The sequence below is a fragment of the Theropithecus gelada genome, chromosome 3, assembly GCF_003255815.1.
Source record: "Theropithecus gelada isolate Dixy chromosome 3, Tgel_1.0, whole genome shotgun sequence".
Taxonomy (NCBI): Eukaryota; Metazoa; Chordata; class Mammalia; order Primates; family Cercopithecidae; genus Theropithecus; species Theropithecus gelada.
In genome coordinates this window covers 94915180-94937561 of record NC_037670.1, presented here as the reverse complement: position 1 = coordinate 94937561, position 22382 = coordinate 94915180, and the positions used below count along the sequence as shown (strand labels likewise).

Here is a 22382-nt window from a genome sequence, read left to right as displayed (position 1 = left end):
AATATAGTCAAACATAAAAATTCACCTTGATTTTTAGATCTGCTCTTTTCAAGCCCACCTCACACTTATTTCTTGTGTCAATCCAAAGTGAAGGATCAAGTTAAATAACCTTTCTTTAAAAAATTTTTTTAGAGACAGAATATCGCTCTGTTACCCAGGCTGGAACACAATCGTGTGATCATGGCTCACTGCAGCCTTGATATCCTGGGATCAAGCCATCTTCCTGGCTCAGCCTCCCAAGTAGCTAAGAATACAGCCTTGTGCCACCAACTCCAGCTAATTTTTTCTCTTTTTCTTTTTGTAGATACAAGGTATTGCTATGTTGTCCATGCTGCTCTCGAACTCTTGGCCTCAAGCAATCCTCCCACCTTGGGCTCCCAAAGTACTGGGATTTCAGGTGTGAGCCACTGCGCCTAGCCTAAATATCCTTTCAACAAAATAATTTGGGCATGTAATAATTGGGATTTTATTTATTAAAAATAGGTTTTTAAATGCATAGAAATTTGATTTTGGTGCTCAAAAAAAAGTCTAAAAACCATATACATGGCTTGTTTGGTAGGTATATCAATTGTTTGTCAATCAGGTCTTTTCCATCTATAAATTCATCACACAGGCTATCCATGCCTACAATGCTCATTTTTTAATACTTTGAAGCATAATGATGTTATCATAAGTTAAATCCCTTTATGAGGAAAAATGGTTTTTAAATAGACAAACTTTTGAAACTGAAGTTCAATTCCAGATAAATTAGTTTTAGTAAAGAAATTTAGAAAATCCTGTTTAAGTTGGCTTTTCTGGTGACACATTTTTTTTTTAAATATTCAAGTAGTCTTATTTCAAAAACAGGAGTCATTCTGTTAACTATATGAGTTTTTACCACAACCTACATGTACCATCAAACAACTCAGGTCAGTCTGTCAACTCTTCTCTAGGCTGCTTTTGGCCTCGTCAAAGATCACCTACCAATTTTAGAGAAACAGTATATAAATTTCTGTTTACTGTAATCCTTTTCTCCATTTTCATTTAAAAAGTATTTCAAATTAGAGAAAAACATTTTTTTGTCCTATACTTAAAAAAATACGATTTTACCACAGACCAAGATTTTAGCATTTTTTCTATAGCCAGCAAAAATTAGACCTAATTAAGCAAATTATCTTCTTTTCTATTTCTTGAGTTAGTGTGGCAATCTGTGTCTAAAAATTTGTCCACTTTAAGTTGTTTAATTTGTTGTCATAAAATTGATCATAGTATTTGCTTACTCCTTTTAATTTCTGTAGGGTCAGGATTCATGTCTCCTCTTTCATTTATGAATTTGGTTATCTGTGTCTCCTCCCATTTTTTCATGGCCAGTCTAGCTAAAGGTTTGTCAATATTGTTGATATTTTCAGAGAACCAACTTTTGGTTTTAGATTTTCACTATGGTTTTTCTGTTTTCTATTCACGATTCTCATAATAATCTTTGTTTTCCTTCTTCTGTTTGGCTTGGGTTTTTCATTTCTAGATTTTTAAGGTAAAAACTTAAGATTGTTGATTGTAGATCTTTTATCCTACACATTTTTAGAGCTACAAATATTCTTCTAATCACTAAGTAGCTGCATCTCATGAATTCTGATACAATGCATTTTCATTCTCAATTAAAAATATTTTCTAGTTTCCTTGTCACTTTTTGTTGACTCAGAGGCTATTTAGAAATATGTTGTTTAATTTTCGATTATTTGTAGTTTCCCCAAATTTCCTTTTGTTGATTTCTAATTTGATTCCATTCTGATCAAAGAATTATTCCAATACTTTTAAATGGAGATGACTTTTATGGCCTTGCAAATGATTTATCTGGGAGAATGTTTCATGTGTTCTGGAAAATAATGTGTATTTTGCTGTCATTAGAGGAAACAGTCTATAGAATAATATACATATATTATATGTATTACAGTATTACATATATTACATATTACATATATTACATATAATATATACATAAATTACAATATTATATTAGAATTATATTATTAGAATATTACATTATTAGAATAATACATGTATTCTATAAGTTCTAAAGCAATTCTATCCTATATATGTATTCTATACATTCTATAATAAGCTATATAATCACATAAAATATACTCTATAGACACTACAGATGTATTACATTCTACAGAATTATAGTATAGTATATATATTCTTCTATAGGATTGAGTGAGTTATAATGTTCCTGAAGTCTTGTATATCCTTGATGTTTTTCTAATTGTTTTATCAATTATCGCAAGTGGGGTATTGAAGTCTCCAACTATAACTGTTGAATTGTCTCTCTTACCCTTCAATTCTGCAAATTTTTGTTTCATTCATTGGGGGGCTGTTATTAAATGTATATATGTTTAATACATACATTTAAACATATATACATTTTTAAAAAATATATATGTACTCTCTTGTTTATTTTTGCATGGTTTATCTTTTTCTATACTTTTACTTTTAGCCTGTGGTGAATCTAATATGTGACCTTGAATCTTGATTCTGTCATTTAGTATTTGCATGACTGTGGACATGATAATTTGACTGCCTAAACATCAGAATCTTCACTTAAACAAGGATACAGACAGACAGGAAGATTGTTATCGATTAAAGGAAACAACGTTTTTGAGGTAGTCAGCCTGGCATAAGCAATGGATTACAAAAATTATTAATAAGAAAGAAGAAAACAGTAATCAAAATAAACTCTCACCTTTTCTGATAAATACTGTTCATAAATTCCAACAGCAGCTGCTCTTAAAAGACCTTTGGTTTGGTTGGTTTGATGTTTTCCATCTCTCTGACGACTTAATAAAACTTCTAGCTGCTGTTGGGCGGTAACCCGGTATCCTTCCACTGTCATCCAAAAGAATAGATGTGCTTGACCTCCAGTTTGCTGCATGTAATCTACCAATCAAAAATCCATAATAACATAAATATTAGTGTCACACAATTTGGGGTCCATGTAGTTGTATGACAAGTAAAGAAGGACTAAAGTTTCAAGTGTTTAAAACTCCACGTTTTGAAAATGTTTTAGCAAATCCCTGAGGTGAAAATATAGTTGTAAATTAGTTATGCTAAAAAAAACAGTTATGTTAAAAACAAAAGTGAAGGAATATATTTCATAATTTTTAAAATCCCACTTTTCATGATAAAATCTCTAGTGAATAAATTTGTTACATAAAACATTCAACATTTGTTCTCAATAAAGACTGTTATAATATGAATATTTCTAGATATATTTTTTAAAATGACTCAACAAACCACATATTTATATTTTTATCACAAAAATGAAAATGTATAGAGGTTTACTGAAAATGTCCTCCAGATAAAAGCAACTCTAATGTAATAGTAGTAAAATCTAAATTAAAAATATATATATTAAAATGGTATAAAATGGTATTAAAATCCCTCATGTACACATGAACAAAAATGATACAAACAGGTTTTATACATTGTATGTTCCCAATAAAGTACTCTTTCTCAATGAATTTTAATTTGCATTAGAATCTCCTAGATTTTATTTTAAAAGCAATTTGGTAAATGCACATTAGTTTTGATAACTATTTCCTTCAAAACAAAATAAAGCTCTACCTCCATGGTTTCTAAAGAAAAACATTTCAGAGAATAAAGAGAGGACTGAATTTGGCACGCAAAATATTAACTACTTAAAATTTAATAATATTTAAAATTCATAAAAATTTCAAAGAAGATGTGGGAGTGTGAAACACCAGAATTCTCTCTCTCCACCTCCACAGCAAGTGCAATGGCAGAATCTGATGTAACTAATTTGGAACTCTGGAATCTACTGAAGATTTGCAATATTTAGGGGAAGGCTTGGGAAGTAAGCTTTGGTTAATTTCAGTTCATTTCAGCTGCGGCACAACTGCAGCTACCCATTCCCCACTCCCAGACCCCTAGAACAAGTAGCTATGCATGCACTCCAGAATTAGCTTGTACACAGCAAGCAGGAACCAGGGTGGACAAAAAACAACTTGTCCTTCAAATATTCAGAATCTAGGCTCTGACAGCACACTGCTGCTTCTGATCACAGAGGTGCACACAATATAGGCAGCCTTTGTTGTTGCATATCTCTTGATTGGTCCAAGCCCCTTTACTTCATGCTGAAGTAACGAGCAAGGTATTTAGAAGACTGGCACCCTTTCTCCCTTGACTCCCACAGTTTTATCTTTTTCTCCCTTTGGGAGCTATGCATTAAAAATGAGGACATTCAAAAGCAACCACATATGTGGGAAAATTAGAAAATGACTATACCTGCCCAGGGAAAAGCACAAGCTCAGAATAGTCTTGAGAAGACTTTAAGTTTATACCTCAGGCTGATCCTTAGCATAGACAGCCTACATATTAAAAATAAAAACAGTAACAACAATAAAGAACAGCAAACCCTAAGGAAAGGGAAGAAAGTGATTTCCAGAGTTACTACATTATTAGATTCAAATAGCTAGTTATTCATACACACACACACACACCCCACAAGGCACACAAAGTATGTGGCAAGTGTGGCCCATTCAAAGAGTCAACATACATCAACAGAAACTGTCCCCAAAAAAGACCTGACGGAATATCTACTAGAAGAAGACTTTAAAATAACTACCTTAAAGATGCCCAAAAGACTAAAGAAGGATGTAAAGAAAGTCAAGAAAACAATCTATGAACAAAACGGAAAGATCAATAAAGAGACAGAAAACCTAGAAGAAACCAAAATAAAATGATGGAGGTGAAAAGTACATAACTAAAATAAAAAATGCACTGAAAGAAATTTAAGGTAGATTTGAGCAGGCAGAGGAATCAGCAAATGTAAGGATAGAATAATAAAAGTTGTAGATTCAAGAAACAGAATGTAAAAATATAAAGAAGAGTAAACAGAGCCTAAGGTACCTGCAGGATCAAGTTACATGTGGGAGTTCTATAAAGAGAAGACAGAGAGAAAGAGTCAGATCATATTTGAAGAAATAAGTGAAAATTTCCCAAATTTGAAGAAAGGCATGAATATAAATATCCAAAAAGCTCAACAATCTCCAACTAAGATGAATTCAAAGATATCCACATGGAGACACATTATAATTCAACTTTCAAAATATAAATCATCCGAAAGCAGAAAGAGAAAAACAACACATATAAAAAACCCAAAAGATTATCAGCGGATTTCTTTCAAGAAACTTTGGAGGCCAGAAGGTGATGGAGTGATATTCAAAGTGCTAAAAGAAAAATATTGTCAACCAAGTTCCTATATCTGACAAAACTATACTTCACAACGAGAGAGAAATAAGGATTCACAGATAAACAAAAGCAAAGGAAGCATCTTACCATAAGACCTGCCTTGCAAAATGTGCTGAAGGGTAAATTAAACAAATGGACACTAGATAGTAACTTAGTACCTTGAAATCATATGAAGAAATAAATATCTCAGTAAAAATAAAAATATGGGCAATTATAAAAGCTAGTATTATTAACAATGATTTGTAACTCCTATTTTTTTTGTTTTCTATGTGACTGGAAAGACGAATATGGTTTTTAAAAAATTAATTATCAATCTGAAAGCCAGAAATATTGTACTTTGTTACTGCACATCTTGGTTTCTACATAATTTACAAAAGTAACTCATTTAAATAAGAACTATTAGTTCATATTTTGAACACACAATTTGTAAAGACTTAGTTTTGTGACATCATCAAAAGAGGGATGGTGACAGAGCTGTAAAGGAGCAAAGTTTTGACTGCATTTGAAATTAAGCTGATATAATTTCAAATTACAGTGTTATAAATTTAGGATGTTACATGTAATCCCCATAGTAACCACAAAAAAATAGCTACATAATATACATAAGAGGAATTAGAAATTTAAACATGTTACTACAAAAAATCAACTAAATGCAAAAGAAGTCAGTTATGTAGAAAATGACTATCAAAAAAGATATAAAGCATGTAGAAAACAAATAATAAGATGACAGAAGTCTTTCCTTATTAATAATTACTTTAAATGTAAATAAACTTTCTAATCAAAAGACAGAGACTGGCAGAATGGATTAAAAAAATCAATCCAATGATATACTGTCTACAAAGATTTTAGATACAAAGACATAAATAAATTGAAAGTGAAAGGATGAAAAATCACATCACATGCAAACAGCAACCAAAATAGAGCAGGGGAAGCTATACTAGTATCAGGAAAAATAGACTTTAAATCAAAAAAGGTTAAGATATAAATAAGGTTATTATATATTAATAAAAGATTCAGCATAACAAAATGATACAACAATTATAAACATTTTCATACCTAGTAACAGGTCATCAAAATATATGAAACAAAAACAGACAGATTTGAAGGGAAAAAGAGATAGTGCCACAATCATAGTTTGAGATTTCAATGCCCCACTCTCAGTAACGGATAGAACTAGACAGAAGATGAGTATGGAAATAGAGGACTTAACACAATATAACAGGTAGATTTAACAAACATACAGAACACTTTCCAACAACAGCATACAGCTTCTTCTCAGGTACACATGGAACATTTTCTAAAACAGACCATACAGTGGGCCACAAATTGAATCTCATAAAGTTTTTAAAAATGGATATCATGCAAAGTATCTTCTCCAACTACAATGGGATAAAATTATAAATCAGTAACAAAATTAAAACTGGAAAACTCATATATTTTTGGAAATCAAACAACACACTTTTTATTTACCCTACTTATCCTTTGAAAACATGAAAACACACTCACACAACCAATAGATCAAAGAAGAAATCACAAGAGAAATTGGAAAATACATAAAGATTAATTAAAACAAACATAACATACCAAACTAATGGGACACAGCAAAAAGGAAAATCTCAAATCATCTTTCCTTACGTTGTAAAGCTTTCTAACTGTATAATGTAAGGAAGTAGAAAAAGAACAAATTAAACCCAAAGCTAGCAGAAGGAAAGAAACAGTAAAGATTACAGCAGAGATAAACAAAAGAGAGAACAGAAAAATAGTAAAAGTCAATGAAAGCAATAGTTGATTCTTTGAAAAGAGTGAGAAAATTGACAAACATTTATCTAGGAGGACAAAAAGAGAGAAGACTAAAATTACTAAAATTGGAAGTGAAAGTGAGGATATTACTAATGACTCTACAAAACTAAAAGTACTATGAACAGCTGTACGCCAATAAATCGGATATCCTAGTGGAAATGGAAAAATTCCTAGAACACAGAAAATCTACCAAGACTAAATCATGAAGAAATTGAAAATCTGAGGAGACTGATAGGTAGTAAGGAGACTGAATCAGTAACCAAAAATCCTCAATAAAGAAAAGACCTGGACCTGAATAGCTTTACTGGTGAATTCTATCAAATATTTAAAGAAAAAGTAACACCAATCCTTTTTAAATTTTTCCAAAAAATTAAACAGGAAACACTTCCTAACTCACTCTATGAGGCCAGCATTATTCTGAAAACAGAGCCAGATAAAGACAGTACAAGAAAACTACAGACCAATGTTCCTTATAAATATTGACGTAAAAATCCTCAATAAAATACTAGCAAAACAAATTCAGCAGCATATTAGAGATTATACACCATGACTAAGGTAGCATTTATTCCTGGAATCCAAAGATGGTTGAACATACAAAAAAAAAAAAAAAAATCAATGTAATACAGCACAACAGAATGAAGGATAAACACCACATATCTTAATTGATGCACAAAAAGCATTTCACAAAATTCCACACTTTCATGACAAAAAGACTCAATAAACTAGGAACAGAAGGCTACTACCTCAAAATAATAAAAGCTGTAAATGAAAAAGCCCAGTGAATATTATACTCAATGATGAAAGACAGAATACTTTTCTTTCAGATCAGGAACAAGACAAAGATGCCTGCGTTTGCCACTCCTGTTCAACGTAGTACTGGAAGTACTAGGCAGAGAAATTAGGAAAAGTGGAGGGAAGGGAGAAGAGGTAAAGGGAGAAGCGAGTGTGTGCACGTGTACACACACACACACACACACACACACGAATATTATTCAGCATTAAAAAGGAAGGAAATTCTCACATATGCTGTAACATGGATAAAACTTGAGGGCATATTCATGTTAAGTGAGTAAGCCAGTCACAAAAAGGCCAACACTGTACAATTCGACCTACATGAGGTACTTAGGAGTAGTCAAAATCATAGAGACAGAAAGCAGAATGGGTTGCAGGGGTTGAGGGTGTGGGGAATGGACAGAGTTGGTGTTTAATGAGTAGAGTGTCAGTTTTGGAAGATAAAAATAATTCTGGATATTGATGGTTGTAATCTCTGTACAACATCATGAATACATTTAATATCACTGAACTATACACTTAAAAATAGTTGAGATACTAAATTTTATGTGTATTTTACCACAATAAAAAATGGAGAAAGAAATTCAATGGCTATATCATTTAAACAGAATTGATCTACCTACCCATAAAAAATTGTAGTGCAACATTGTCTACAAGAATGCTGTCCAGGGGGACTGTGCAAAGTTTCCCAAAGTTTGCTGCAAGTTTCACAGTATTTATTTCCTACAGGCAAAAGTGAATATAAGTTAATATTTTATCTAATCATTCATTGTTAAACATGTTTACATAAATATCAGGAAAAAAATCAAGCTAAAATGGAGTAAAGATGAAGTTCTTCCCTTCTCATGCATGTTGTTTCCCAATAGATATACATTCTGTGAATTTAAATTCCAAGTGTCACTTAGCAAATTAAAAATATTAGCACATTAAAAATATTAGCATTCAACTCTTTCAATATAAAATAAATAGAAATCACTATATTTTCAATTATTCTCTCTCTATATATATTCCAAATGAAAATGAACATTCCAGAGGCTAAAAGGGTGAAGGAAATGTTTAATATATGCAAGAATTTTAAAAACTCAACATTTTCATGTATAAAGTCTATTTATTACTAGGAAAACAAAATATGCCTAAAGAGTAATTTTGCTCCTAACTCAATAAAAATCTCTAATTATTACAGAAAATGTGTTTTTTTCCAGACTCTCTAAACAGTGAATTTCAGACATACTTTTCAAAGTCATAGAGCAAGGAAACAACCTACACATGAAAAAAAAAAGGAAAAGTTGGGTTCAAAATTTAAAGAGCATCTACGTATCAGGCATTGTGCTAGTTACATTACACATATTACTTCATTTAATCTGCACAGCAATACTGTTGGATCTGTATCACCAAGCCTACTTAACAGATAAGGAAAACGAAGATGAAAAAGGTTGCCTATTAAGTCGCAAAGCTGGTAAGTATGACTATGTGTTTTCAAATGCTGCTGCCCTTTCCATAACAGCCATAATGTTTCTATGAATTATTCATTTTCACTGGCTTCTCTATATTCCCAAATCCATATTTCAGAACCCTCTATTTAAAAAAGAAAAATAGGCAGGTTTACTGTAAATGAAGTAGGCTGCCATATTCAGAGGCAGATACTAAATTAAGCATAAGTGGTAAATAAAGGAAAATGAAGAGAATTAAAAAAGAAAAACAAATCCATCTCTATAATTTGTATTTTCCTTCATGTAAGTACTGAATAATAACAGCGAATTGACTTTCAAAGTCCGGTAGAGAGCAATCTAGAGCCAGCACATGATTTCTAATAAGTCTCCCTTCTTCAAACTGTATCACCTCTTTATCCTGCCCAGCAGCGGCTCCACAGATACAGGATGGGAAGGAAAATTCACTGAGGATAAAGGTTTCTAAGATTTCAAGATAAGTAACATAGCTATGTAACTGCAAATCCGTGGGGATTCTGAGTTTATTTACAAAGGAAAACACTGTATGATCTGAGCTCATTAAAAAATAAAAGCTTGTATTCAAAATGGAATTGACAGGCTTGCAAACAAAATATCTAAATTTTAAAAGGATTCAATATCAAAAAGTGCCTGGGAAAAAACACTGAGTAATGACACTGAAAGATCACTACCTCTGAGATCTAGATAAGGAAGTAAAGAAAAGCACAAGTGAAACTGTATCTTTCTTCTATGCTAATTTGCATGAGTATATAAACTAGTTTTAAAATATAGTTAACCAAAACAAAGGTACACACACACACACGCATAACAAATATGGCCCTCAAGTAATGTTTCTTAAGTTATAATTCATCTAGAAAACTAAATTTAACGTGTTTTTTTGTTTTTTTGAGACGGAGTTTTGCTCTTGTTGCCCAGGCTGGAGTGCAATGGCATGATCTCGGCTCACTGCAACCTCCACCTCCCAGGTTCAAGTGATTCTCCTGCCTCAGCCTCCCGAGTAGCTGGGATTACAGGCATGTGCCACCACGGTTTTTAAAAATAATTCTTCTATTCCTTAGGGAATTTAAATACACTGTAAAATTATAAGACCAGAGAGTCATAAATAAATTTTCAAAACACAAAACCACAGCAAAAATGTGACCTCATTAAAAACCTAAGGGTATTAAGAAATGCTTTTTCCTGCTTTAAAGCCCCAAATCTCTGCTCTCCTTTAGGGCAAAACTTCTCTAAAGAGCAACTATCATTCCTGTTTGATAAATGAGGAATGATAAATGAGAAGAATTTACCTCTTCTCATTCTCTCATGGACGAACTCCAATTAAGATTTTCTCCACTACTCCACAAAAAAATGTTCTCATTAGATCACCAATAATCCGGAAGGTAGTAAGTCCACCGATCAATTCTCAGTCTTCATCTTTCTCCATGTTATCCTTTGATACACCTCATCTTTCCCTTTTATAAACACTTTTTGCATTTGGCTTCTGAGATATTGATAGGGAAAGGGTGCACAAAATTCTAGGCAGAAAAGGGCAGTCCCTAGCGAAATACCACCCTCAAGCCAAAAAGCCTGAGACCGGAGCCCTAAGTGAAAACTTACATCCCTGTTTTCCTGCTCAAATGTTGCCTTTTCCTAAACCGCCCATGGCCGCACACCACCGCATTCTGTACCTATAAAAACCCCAGACTCAGTTGATAGCCAGGACTACGGCTGGATATTGGAGAGAAGCGACTGGACTTCAAAGGGACAGCTTGATGGCATAACTTCAGAAAGAATCCAAATGAAGACAGTCGGACTTCAGGGGAAGATTACCTACCTGCCCCATTCCCCTTTTCAGCTCCCCTTCCCACTGAGAGCCACTTTTATCGGCCATAAAATCTCCAGTATTTACCATCTTTCAACTCATTCATGCAACTTCATTTTTCCTGGATGCCGAATAAGAGCTCAGAAGCCACGAGTGCAGACACAAAAGGCTGTCACACTGGCCCTTTGCCCTCACCGGCGGAGGGCAGCTGCCTCATGCAAAAAGGCAAATGGTCCACTGAGCTGTTAACCCTTAAGCCATCCACAGACAGCAGAGCTAAGAGAGCACTGTCACACACCTTCTGGGGCTTTGGGAGTCACAGGCACCCCCAACTGGACAGCTGTAGGGCCTGAACAGGGTTTGCTCTTGCCAGCACTAATGCATCTGGGCCAGTTCCTCCATCCACTCACTTGTGCACTCCCTGTTGTGAGGGGTGGAATACAGTGGGCCCGAGTGAGTGGAGTTTGATCTCGCCAGTACCGAAGTGGCAGGCTTGTTCCAGCACTCCTTCACTCAGGTTCTCACTCGTTTGCTTGCACGCCCCCCACCACAAGAAGTTGAGAATGGCAGGATGAGTAAACAAGGCACCCCTGCTGCAAGTCCTGCGAAGGGGTCAGGGAAATATCCTGCTTCAATATCACATGCTCAGGTTTTCCTCCAATCTCACTGGCTATTTACTCTGTTTCTTTGGCTAGACTCTTTACTTTGTCTTAAACTCTATTCCCTGAAGTGTAGTAGGACCAAGTCACCAATGCATTCCTACTTACACATGCTCTTTTAGATAACATCATCCAGTCTCTCATTAAACATCTGATAATTGTTGAGAATTTACAAAATTCGTCTCCATCACTAACTTTTCCTTAGAACTCAAGATTACCAAGTAGCATGTCTACTTGAATGTCAAACAGGGATATCAAATTAAAATACCCAAAACTCAATTCTCTTTTCCAAACCTCCTCCTCTCTCTGTGTTACCCAATTCAGTAAACAGCACCACTATTTATACAGTTGCTCAAACCAAAATACCCTGAAATTGTCCTTGAGTTATTTTTTTTTCCTTCTCACCCCATATTCACTCCATTAAGAAAATCCTACTAGCACTATATCCAGTCTCTAATCGCTTCTCACAACCTCCATAGACATCTCTGACCTACTTTTAAATCAGGAGTTATCGCAAATAATCTTTCAGTTTCCATTCTTACCCACATCGTCTCACACTTTGTGTCTATTCTTCACAAAGAATAAAGACAATAATTTTAACTTTTAGCTCGTAAGTCAGGTAATGTCACTTGCCAGGGCAAATCTCCAATTGACTTTCATCATAATTAGAATAAAACTCTTACTATGGCCAGTAAGACCATATATGACCATATAAAAGATCTAACCCCCCGGTTCTTCTATGACTTCATTCCTAGCACAATAGCTCATTCATTCCATACCAATCACAACGACCTCCTCCAATTCACCAAAGACATTCTTACCTTAGTGCTCCTGCATCTGCTCTCATGACTGCCTGTAAGATCGATACTTCAAAGGCAAGCAAAAATACAGCACAGGACTAACTGCCTCATGTTATTTAGATCTCACTACAATCAAGTGTCATCAAACCTCTCAGCACCTATCTAAACCAGTCCAAGACATTTTCTATACGCTACTTTGCTTTATTACTGTTTTTTTGCAGTAGATATCACCACCTGATATTATGCATCAGTTTGCTTACTGATTTATTTCCTCACTCTGCAACTAAAATGTAAACTCCATGAAAAGAGTTTGTCTACTTGGCTCTTCTAAAAAGCACCCAACTCACAAAACTGAATAAATGTAAATTTTGAAAACGATACCCAAGTAAGTGCATAAATAAATCAAGGAATAAAATAAAATCTTCAATTACTTTAACATTTTTCAGGCAGCACTTTAGTTAACCTTTTTGGCATGTTTTAACAAATATTTATATCACATTGTCGAAAAGAAAACTCTTTTTAAAGTCCTCTTGTAAAGTGCTGCACTGGGAAATGTCCTACTTTTTGTCCTTTACTGTGCATTTTAATCCCTATAAAGTATTTATAACTAAACATTAATTACATTAATTCAAAAGTACTTTACTTACTTTGCCTGACTGCAATCGCTGTATTCTTGAGTCACATACCTTCTTTACGAATAGTAAGCTATTTATTTGATTTTTGATAGTGTTGATATCTAAAAGCAAACAAATCATGAACTAGAAAGTGGTAATGTTATTTATTAAATACTCATGCACTTACTGTAATTTAACAAAATAACCAACAATACAGCAATTGTTTTATTCAATAAAAGAAACCATCTGAAATTATACAGTGAAATTATTTAATTAAAAGTAAATCATGCCAATTACCTCCACTCTAGGGATAATTACAAAAATCACATTCTCACATTCTGAAAATAATCCTTTTACTCTAACTAAGCACATGTTAATCTAATAAGGAAGATTTAATTAAAGTGAAAACATTAATAGCAGAAAATGACATTTAGGTAAATTAACCAAAGTTTTGAAGATATAATAATCCTTCAAAAAATACTTTAAATTAAATACATTACTTACCATCACCAGCTGTATCTAGAGATCTAAGATACTGTAATTCTTCTGCTGCCTTATCTCTGACTGCTTCTAGCTCTCCAATATTGTCACTCAATTTAATAATGTTCATAAAGGCCTCATAGTTGCAGTTAGAATCACGGATCTGAAAACAAGTTTAAGAAAAATAGGTGAAAGAGGAACTCACTTATTAAAAGGAAAACTGAATCCTGAGTGCCTACTATGTGCTAGGACAATTTGCTGCATACTCAGTGCTTACAACAAAAAGAAAAAAGCTCTGAATTTGGGCACCTATATTTGGGCACCAATGGTTCTTAGACTGCAAATAAAATAAAGTAAGTATTATATAGCATGCTTGAAACTGCAGGAATAGGAATATGCTCACAATATTTGATGATAGCAAAGAAGCCATGATGACTGGAAATAAACCAAAGACAAGCTGAGCAGAAGATACGGTCAGCAGCAATGGACAGCAAATCTTCTGTTATAGTATAAAGGTTTTAGCTTTCACTCTGAAGCAAGTCAGAAGTTAAACTGGAAGGTTTAAACAGAAGAGTAACACTCTCTAACCTAAAATATAACACAATCACTGTGTTGCTGTATAAAAATAAAGGCAGAGCCAAAAACACAAAAAAAGACCAGTTAATAATACAAGTGAAAGATAATATAGTCAGGGAGCAGGGTGGTGACAGTGGTGGTGTGGTACAAAGTGTTTTATAAAGTGTTTTCTGGTAAAAAGTGTTTTATAAAGACAATGCCAAAAGAATTTGCTGATAAATCAGATATGGCCATGAAATGAAGAGAACATAGAACTACACTAACATCGTTGGCCTGACAACTGGAATAGTGGAGTTACCACTAAACAAGACGGAGAAAAAAATTAAGAGATGCAGCATTTGCCAGGGACAGTGGCGGGGAGGCAAAATATTATGAGGGTGCTTTTGGCAAAATTAAGTGTGAGATCTCATTAAATATAAAAATGGTCATTAGCATGCTTTTGAGTATGATGGACAAGAGTTCAGAAAGGAGGACTACACAGAAATATGCATTTAAAAGTCATTGACATGGAGATGACACTTAAAACCATGAACATGGATGGAAATAATCAAGAGAATGAGGGTAGAGTGAAAAAAGAAGAGATCTAAGGAGAGATACTCAGAAGATTTACTTACACAGCAAAAAGACTGAGAAAAGCCAAAAACGTAGAAAAAAAAAAATCAACAAACTTTGGTGTTCTAACAAGCTAAGTAAAGAAGTGTTTTTAAAAAATGATGGCTGGGTGCAGTGCTTGTCATCGCAGCACTTTGGTAGGCCAAGGCGGGCGGATCACCTTAAGTCAGGAGTTCGAGATCAGCCTGGCCAACATGGTGAAACCCCGTCTCTACTAAAAATACAAAAATTAGCTGGGCATGGTAGTAGCTGCCTGTAATCCCAGCTACTTGCAAGGCTGAGGAGAGATAATCGCTTGGGCATAGGAGGCAGAGGTTGAAGTGAGCTGAGATCGTGCCACTGCACTCCACGTTGGGCACCAGAGTGAGATTCTGTCTCAGAAAAGAAAAGAAAAAAAGAGAGGGAAAAATGTAGACAGCCAACAGTCAACCCTCTTATAAAGTTTTGCTGTAAAAAAAAATAAGCGGGAGAAAAGAGTACTGCCTAAAATGGAATGTAAGATCAATGACTTGCTTCATCTCTTTTTTAAGATGAGAGAGATAATGACAAAGGTGTATGATAATAAGAATGATCATATAAAGAGTAAAAATGTGATGGTACAGAGAGAAAGTGTAAAATTGCCAAAGCAATAAAATGAAATTGTCTAGAAGAAGTTGGTTACAATGCACACATAAAGGACTTGCTTTACCTAGATACATGGGTATTTCATCCACAGTAACAGAAGAAAATATAAAACATACATGCATAGATACAAGTTATGAATGTATGTGATAACAGGATATTACAAAACATCTCTTTTGATTTCCTCAATTTTTTCAGTGGAGTACTATGGTCATGAGCTAAGAGAAAAGATGTGAAAAAAATATGCTAAATGAAAGTGAAGGAAGTATAAAAGAGTTGATCAGAAGAGTGGAGCAGATAACATAACAGGAAAAATTTAATGATTGCAAGGCAAGAAAGAATAAGGGCACAAATGAGATTCGTGCTCATGAATTTAAAATGAGACCAGTGTAGGTTTCTTTTTTTTCATCAGCCACATTCACCTGCTTAAAAATAGGAATGGAGAAGCAGTTATGTTGGATTTAACCAGTGTTGTAGTGTCAATAAGCAAATAAAGAGGTAAAGAAGTCAGGATGTTATGGAGGGATTAATAACTATGACTGTAAATAAAATTTAAACTAAGCAAAGCAAGAAGAGTGGGCTGTGAAAAGGTAATAGACTTGAGATGTTACCTATTTTAAACAAAAAGTCAAATAACTGAATACTATAAAAGCACAAGACTATGTAAAAAGATGCATTACATAGAAGGGATCAATTATACAGTGGAAGCTGACTTCTGATTAAAAACAGAGGCAAGAGGAAAATAAAACAATTTTTAAAGTACTAAAAGAAAAAGTAGAGCAATTCTACATCAATGAAATATCCTTCAAACTTGGCAGTAAATGAAAATATTTTCAGCGAATAAAAAGGTCGGATAATTTGTCACAAGAAAATTGGCAATAGGCCGGGCACAGTGGCTCACGCCTGTAATCCCAACACTTTGGGAGGCTGAGGTGGGTGGATCATGAGGTCAGGAGTTCAGGATGAGGCTGGTCAAAATGGTGAAACCCTGTCTCTACTAAAAATACAAAAATTAGGCAGGCATGCTGGCAGGCACCTGTAATCCCAGGTACTTGGGAGGCTGAGGCAGAGAACTGCTTGAACCCGGGAGGCAGAGGTTACAGTGAGCCAAAATCATGCCACTGCACTCCAGCCTGGGCAACAGAGCAAGACTCCGTCTCAAAAAAATAAAATAAAATAAAATAAAGCAAATTAAAAAAAAGAAAGAAAGAAAGAAAGAAAATTGGCAATACACAGAATCCTAAAGAAAGTTCTTCAGAATGAAGAAAAATGACCACAAAACTAAAATTTGTACCTACAAAAAATAATAAGAGTACTGAAAATACTAAGTAAATGTATGAGCGTAAACAATTTTTTTCTGTTATTTCTTTAAGAAAGGGTGTTTAATGCAACAATAAGCATGGCACTGTGGAGTAAATTATGAGTGTAGATGTAAAATATATAATGAAAAAGAACAAAGGATGGGGGCTAATTAAAATTATGCTATAGCAAGGTTCTTCATATTTCATATGAGGTGATAAAGTACTGCCCTCTAGGCATATGATGACAACTTAAAGAGGACACTAATTCCTAGAGCAACCACTAAAATAATAATGGTTGTAGTAACAAGGAATAGCTGGAAAGTCATTAAAATAATTAAACAGAATACAAGAATACCTTGTTTCAATTCCACTGTGCTTTACTATGACACTTCACACTGTGTTTTTTTAACAAACTGAAGTTTTCCAGCAACCCTGTGTCCAGAAACTCTTATCAGCATTTTTCCAACAACATGTGCCCACGTCATGGGCATAGTCACATTTTAATAATTTTCAGAATATTTCAGACCTTTTCATTATTACTATATCTACTACGGTGATCAGTGATCTTTGATATTATTATTGCTTTGGTGCACTACAAACCATACTCATTTAAGATGACAAAATTAATTGATAAATTGTTTTGTATATTCTGACTGCGCCATAACTGACCATTCCTCTGTCTCTCTCCCTCTAGCAGGGCCTCTCTATTAACTGAGACACAACAACACTGAAGTTAGACCAATTAGTTACCCTACAATGAACTCTAAGTGTTCAAGCAAAAGGAAAAGTCACATATCTTTCATTTTCAATCAAAAGCTAAAAATGACTAAGCTTAGCCAGGAAAATGTATCAAAAGCCAAGACAGACTGAAAGCTTGCTCTCTCACACTAAACAATTATCCAATATAAGAATACCAACCCCCCCCCAAAAAAAAAAAAAAAAAAAAAAAAAAAAGGTTCTTCAGGGAAATTAAAAGTGCTGCTCCAGAACAGATGAATGATAAACGTGAAGAACACTTATGGGTGATATGGAGAAAGTATTAGTGGTAAAGGATAGAAAATCACACCAGACAACATTCCGTTTGTCCAAAGCCTATTCCAGAACAAGGCCCAGACTAGCTTCAATTCTATAAAGGCTGAAAGAGGTAAGGAAACTGCAGAAGAGTTCGAAGCTAGCAGAAATTGGAGGTTTGAAGAAAGAAGCTGTCTCCATAACATAGAAGTACAAGGTGAAGCAGTAAGTCCTGATGTAGAAGCTATATGGCAAGTCATCCAGATTTAGTCTAGATCATTGATAATGGTGGCTACACTAAACAGATTTTTCACTGTAGACAAAACAGCCTTATATGGAGAAAAGATGCCATCTACTACCTTTACAACTAGAGAGTAAAAGCCAATGTTTGGCTTCAAAGCCTCAAAAGACAGAATGAGTACCTTGTTAGAGGCTAGTAGTGACTCTAAGTTAAAGCCAATGCTCATTTACTATTCCAAAAATCCTAGGGTCCTCAGGAATTATGCTAAATCTACTCTACCTTTGCTCCAGAAATAGAACAAGAAAGCCTGAATAACAGCACGTCTGTTTACAACATGGTCTACTAAATATTTTAAGCACACTGTTGAGATGTACCACTTACAAAGAGATTCCTTTCAAAATATTACTGCTCACTGACAACACACCTGGTCTCCCCAGGGCTCTGATGAAGGATATCAATGTTGTTTTCATGCCTACTAAAACAATATCCATTCTGCAGCCCTAGGATGAAGGAGTAATTTCACCTCGCAAGTCTTACTATTTAGGAAATGCACTTTTTGTAAGGCTAAGGGTATTTGCCCTAGTGATTCCTCTGATGGATCTGAACAAAGTAAACTGAAAACCTTCTAGAAATGACTCATTATTCTAGATGCCATTATGAATATTCATGATTCATGGGATGAGGTCAAATATCAACATTCACAGAAGATTGGCAGTTGATTCCAATCTTCACAGATGACTTTAAGGGGTTCAAGACTTCAGTGAAGGAAGTCATCACAGATGTGGTAGAAATGGCAAGAGAAGTAGAATTAGAATTCGACCCTGAACGATATCAACAATGTAAACTGAAACAACAAAAGTCAAAATGTGGGAGGATTAAAGTTTAAAGTTCTTTACAATTTTCTTTGTTTCTTTCTTTGCAATCAAAGTTAAGTTGTCATCAGTTCAAAATAACTTGTTATAAATTTAAGGTATCTTTTGTAAGCCTCATGGTAGTGACAATCCAAAAACCTGTAATAGTTAAACTAAAAAGCAAGAAATTAAAACATACTACCAGAGAAAAATCACTTAACCACAAAAGAAGACAGTAAGAAGGAAGCAAAAAGTTACAACTAAAAAATAGTTACCTCCTTACCTATCAGTATTTATTTATTTTATCAGTATTTATTTATATTTCTATAAAGCTAAATGTAAGTGGACTAAATTCTCCAATTAAAAGACATAGAGCAGCTGAATGTAGGCCACGTATATGGCTCCCACTTGTAATCCCAGCACTTTGGGAGGTTGAGGTGGGAGGACTACTTGAGCCAGAAGTTTACGACTAGCTGGGCAACATGGTAAGATCCTGTCTCTACAAAAAAATTTTAAAAGTAGCCAGGTTGACGTTGCAATGAGCTGTGATCATGCCACCACACTTGAGCCTAGCTGACAGAGTGAGACTCTCTATCAAGAAAAAAAGAAAGAAAGAAAAGAAAAAGGAAATTCACCTGAAGGAACTAGAAAAGCAATAACAAACCAAACCCCAAATTAAGATTTAGCACAAAAATAAATGAAATTGAGACTAAGAAAACAATACAAAAGATTGAGTTGAAAAGTGATGAAGATGGCCGAATAGGAGCAGCTCCAGTCTTCAACTCCCAGCGCCAGCGACACAGAAGACCGGTGATTTCGGCATTTTCAACTGAGGTACTGGGTTCATCTCACTGGGGAGTGCCGGACGATCGGTACTGGTCAGCTGCTGCAGCCCGACCAGCGAGAGCTGAAGCAGGGCGAGGCATTGCCTCACCTGAGAAGCGCAAGGGGGAAGGGAATCCCTTTTCCTAGCCAGGGGAACTGAGACACACAACACCTGGAGAATCGGGTAACTCCCACCCCAATACTGCGCTTTGAGCAAACAGGCACACCAGGAGATCATATCCCACACCTGGCCGGGAGGGTCCCACACCCACGGAGCCTCCCTCATTGCTATTACAGCAGTCTGTGATCTACCGGCAAGGCAGCAGCGAGGCTGGGGGAGGGGCGCCCGCCATTGCTGAGGCTTAAGTAGGTAAACAAAGCTGCTGGGAAGCTCGAACTGGGTGGAGCTCACAGCAGCTCAAGGAAACCTGCCTGTCTCTGTAGACTCCACCTCTGGGGGCAGGGCACAGAAAACAATAACAAAGCAGCAGACACCTCTGCAGACGCAAACGACTCTGTCTGACAGCTTTGAAGAGAGCAGTGGATCTCCCAACACGGAGGTTGAGATCTGAGAAGGGACAGACTCCCTGCTCAAGCGGGTCCCTGACCCCTGAGTAGCCTAACTGGGAGACATCCCCCACTAGGGGCAGTCTGACACCCCACACCTCACAGGGTGGAGTACACCCCTGAGAGGAAGCTTCCAAAGCAAGAATCAGACAGGTACACTTGCTGTTCAGAAATATTCTATCTTCTGCAGCCTCTGCTGCTGATACCCAGGCAAACAGGGTCTGGAGTGGACCTCAAGCAATCTCCAACAGACCTACAGCTGAGGGTCCTGACTGTTAGAAGGAAAACTATCAAACAGGAAGGACACCTACACCAAAACCCCATCAGTACATCACCATCATCAAAGACCAGAGGCAGATAAAACCACAAAGATGGGGAAAAAAGCAGGGCAGAAAAGCTGGAAATTCAAAAAACAAGAGCGCATCTCCCCCGGCAAAGGAGCGCAGCTCATCGCCAGCAACGGATCAAAGCTGGACGGAGAATGACTTTGACGAGATGAGAGAAGAAGGCTTCAGTCCATCAAATTTCTCAGAGCTAAAGGAGGAATTACGTACCCAGCGCAAAGAAACTAAAAATCTTGAAAAAAAAGTGGAAGAATTGACGGCTAGACTAATTAATGCAGAGAAGGTCATAAACGAAATGAAAGAGATGAAAACCATGACACGAGAAATACGTGACAAATGCACAAGCTTCAGTAACCGACTCGATCAACTGGAAGAAAGAGTATCAGCAATTGAGGATCAAATGAATGAAATGAAGCGAGAAGAGAAACCAAAAGAAAAAAGAAGAAAAAGAAATGAACAAAGCCTGCAAGAAGTATGGGATTATGTAAAAAGACCAAATCTACGTCTGATTGGGGTGCCTGAAAGTGAGGGGGAAAATGGAACCAAGTTGGAAAACACTCTTCAGGATATCATCCAGGAGAACTTCCCCAACCTAGTAGGGCAGGCCAACATTCAAATCCAGGAAATACAGAGAACGCCACAAAGATACTCCTCGAGAAGAGCAACTCCAAGACACATAATTGCCAGATTCACCAAAGTTGAAATGAAGGAAAAAATCTTAAGGGCAGCCAGAGAGAAAGGTCGGGTTACCCACAAAGGGAAGCCCATCAGACTCACAGCAGATCTCTCGGCAGAAACTCTCCAAGCCAGAAGAGAGTGGGGGCCAATATTCAACATTCTTAAAGAAAAGAATTTTAAACCCAGAATTTCATATCCAGCCAAACTAAGTTTCATAAGTGAAGGAGAAATAAAATCCTTTACAGATAAGCAAATGCTTAGAGATTTTGTCACCACTAGGCCTGCCTTACAAGAGACCCTGAAGGAAGCACTCAACATGGAAAGGAACAACCGGTACCAGCCATCTCAAAAACATGCCAAAATGTAAAGACCATCGAGGCTAGGAAGAAACTGCATCAACTAACGAGCAAAATAACCAGTTAATATCATAATGGCAGGATCAAGTTCACACATAACAATCTTAACCTTAAATGTAAATGGACTAAATGCTCCAATTAAGAGACACAGACTGGCAAACTGGATAAAGAGTCAAGACCCATCAGTCTGCTGTATTCAGGAGACCCATCTCACACGCAGAGACATACATAGGCTCAAAATAAAGGGATGGAGGAAGATTTACCAAGCAAATGGAGAACAAAAAAAAGCGGGGGTTGCAATACTAGTCTCTGATAAAACAGACTTTAAACCATCAAAGATCAAAAGAGACAAAGAAGGCCATTACATAATGGTAAAGGGATCAATTCAACAGGAAGAGCTAACTATCCTAAATATATATGCACCCAATACAGGAGCACCCAGATTCATAAAGCAAGTCCTTAGAGACTTACAAAGAGACTTAGACTCCCATACAATAATAATGGGAGACTTCAACACTCCATTGTCAACATTAGACAGATCAACGAGACAGAAAGTTAACAAGGATATCCAGGAATTGAACTCATCTCTGCAGCAAGCAGACCTAATAGACATCTATAGAACTCTCCACCCCAAATCAACAGAATATACATTCTTCTCAGCACCACATCGTACTTATTCCAAAATTGACCACGTAATTGGAAGTAAAGCACTCCTCAGCAAATGTACAAGAACAGAAATT

At 35.7% G+C, this 22382-nt stretch overlaps 1 protein-coding gene across 8 annotated transcripts in view; it reads right to left on the bottom strand.

The window, feature by feature from the left end:
- Positions 1-22382, bottom strand: part of SNX13 (sorting nexin 13) — a 164156-nt gene that overhangs the window by 46744 nt on the left and 95030 nt on the right. For all 8 annotated transcript variants that reach the window (XR_003118624.1, XR_003118625.1, XM_025379999.1 and 5 more), the window contains 4 exons: positions 13684-13822; positions 13213-13301; positions 8463-8562; positions 2720-2913 (listed from right to left, as the gene is read on the bottom strand). Coding sequence is in view for 6 of the 8 variants with exons in the window: in XM_025379999.1 (XP_025235784.1) it covers positions 2720-2913; positions 8463-8562; positions 13213-13301; positions 13684-13822 (522 nt within the window). In the remaining 2 variants the exon portion in view is untranslated. The remainder of the gene's footprint in view (positions 1-2719; positions 2914-8462; positions 8563-13212; positions 13302-13683; positions 13823-22382) is intronic.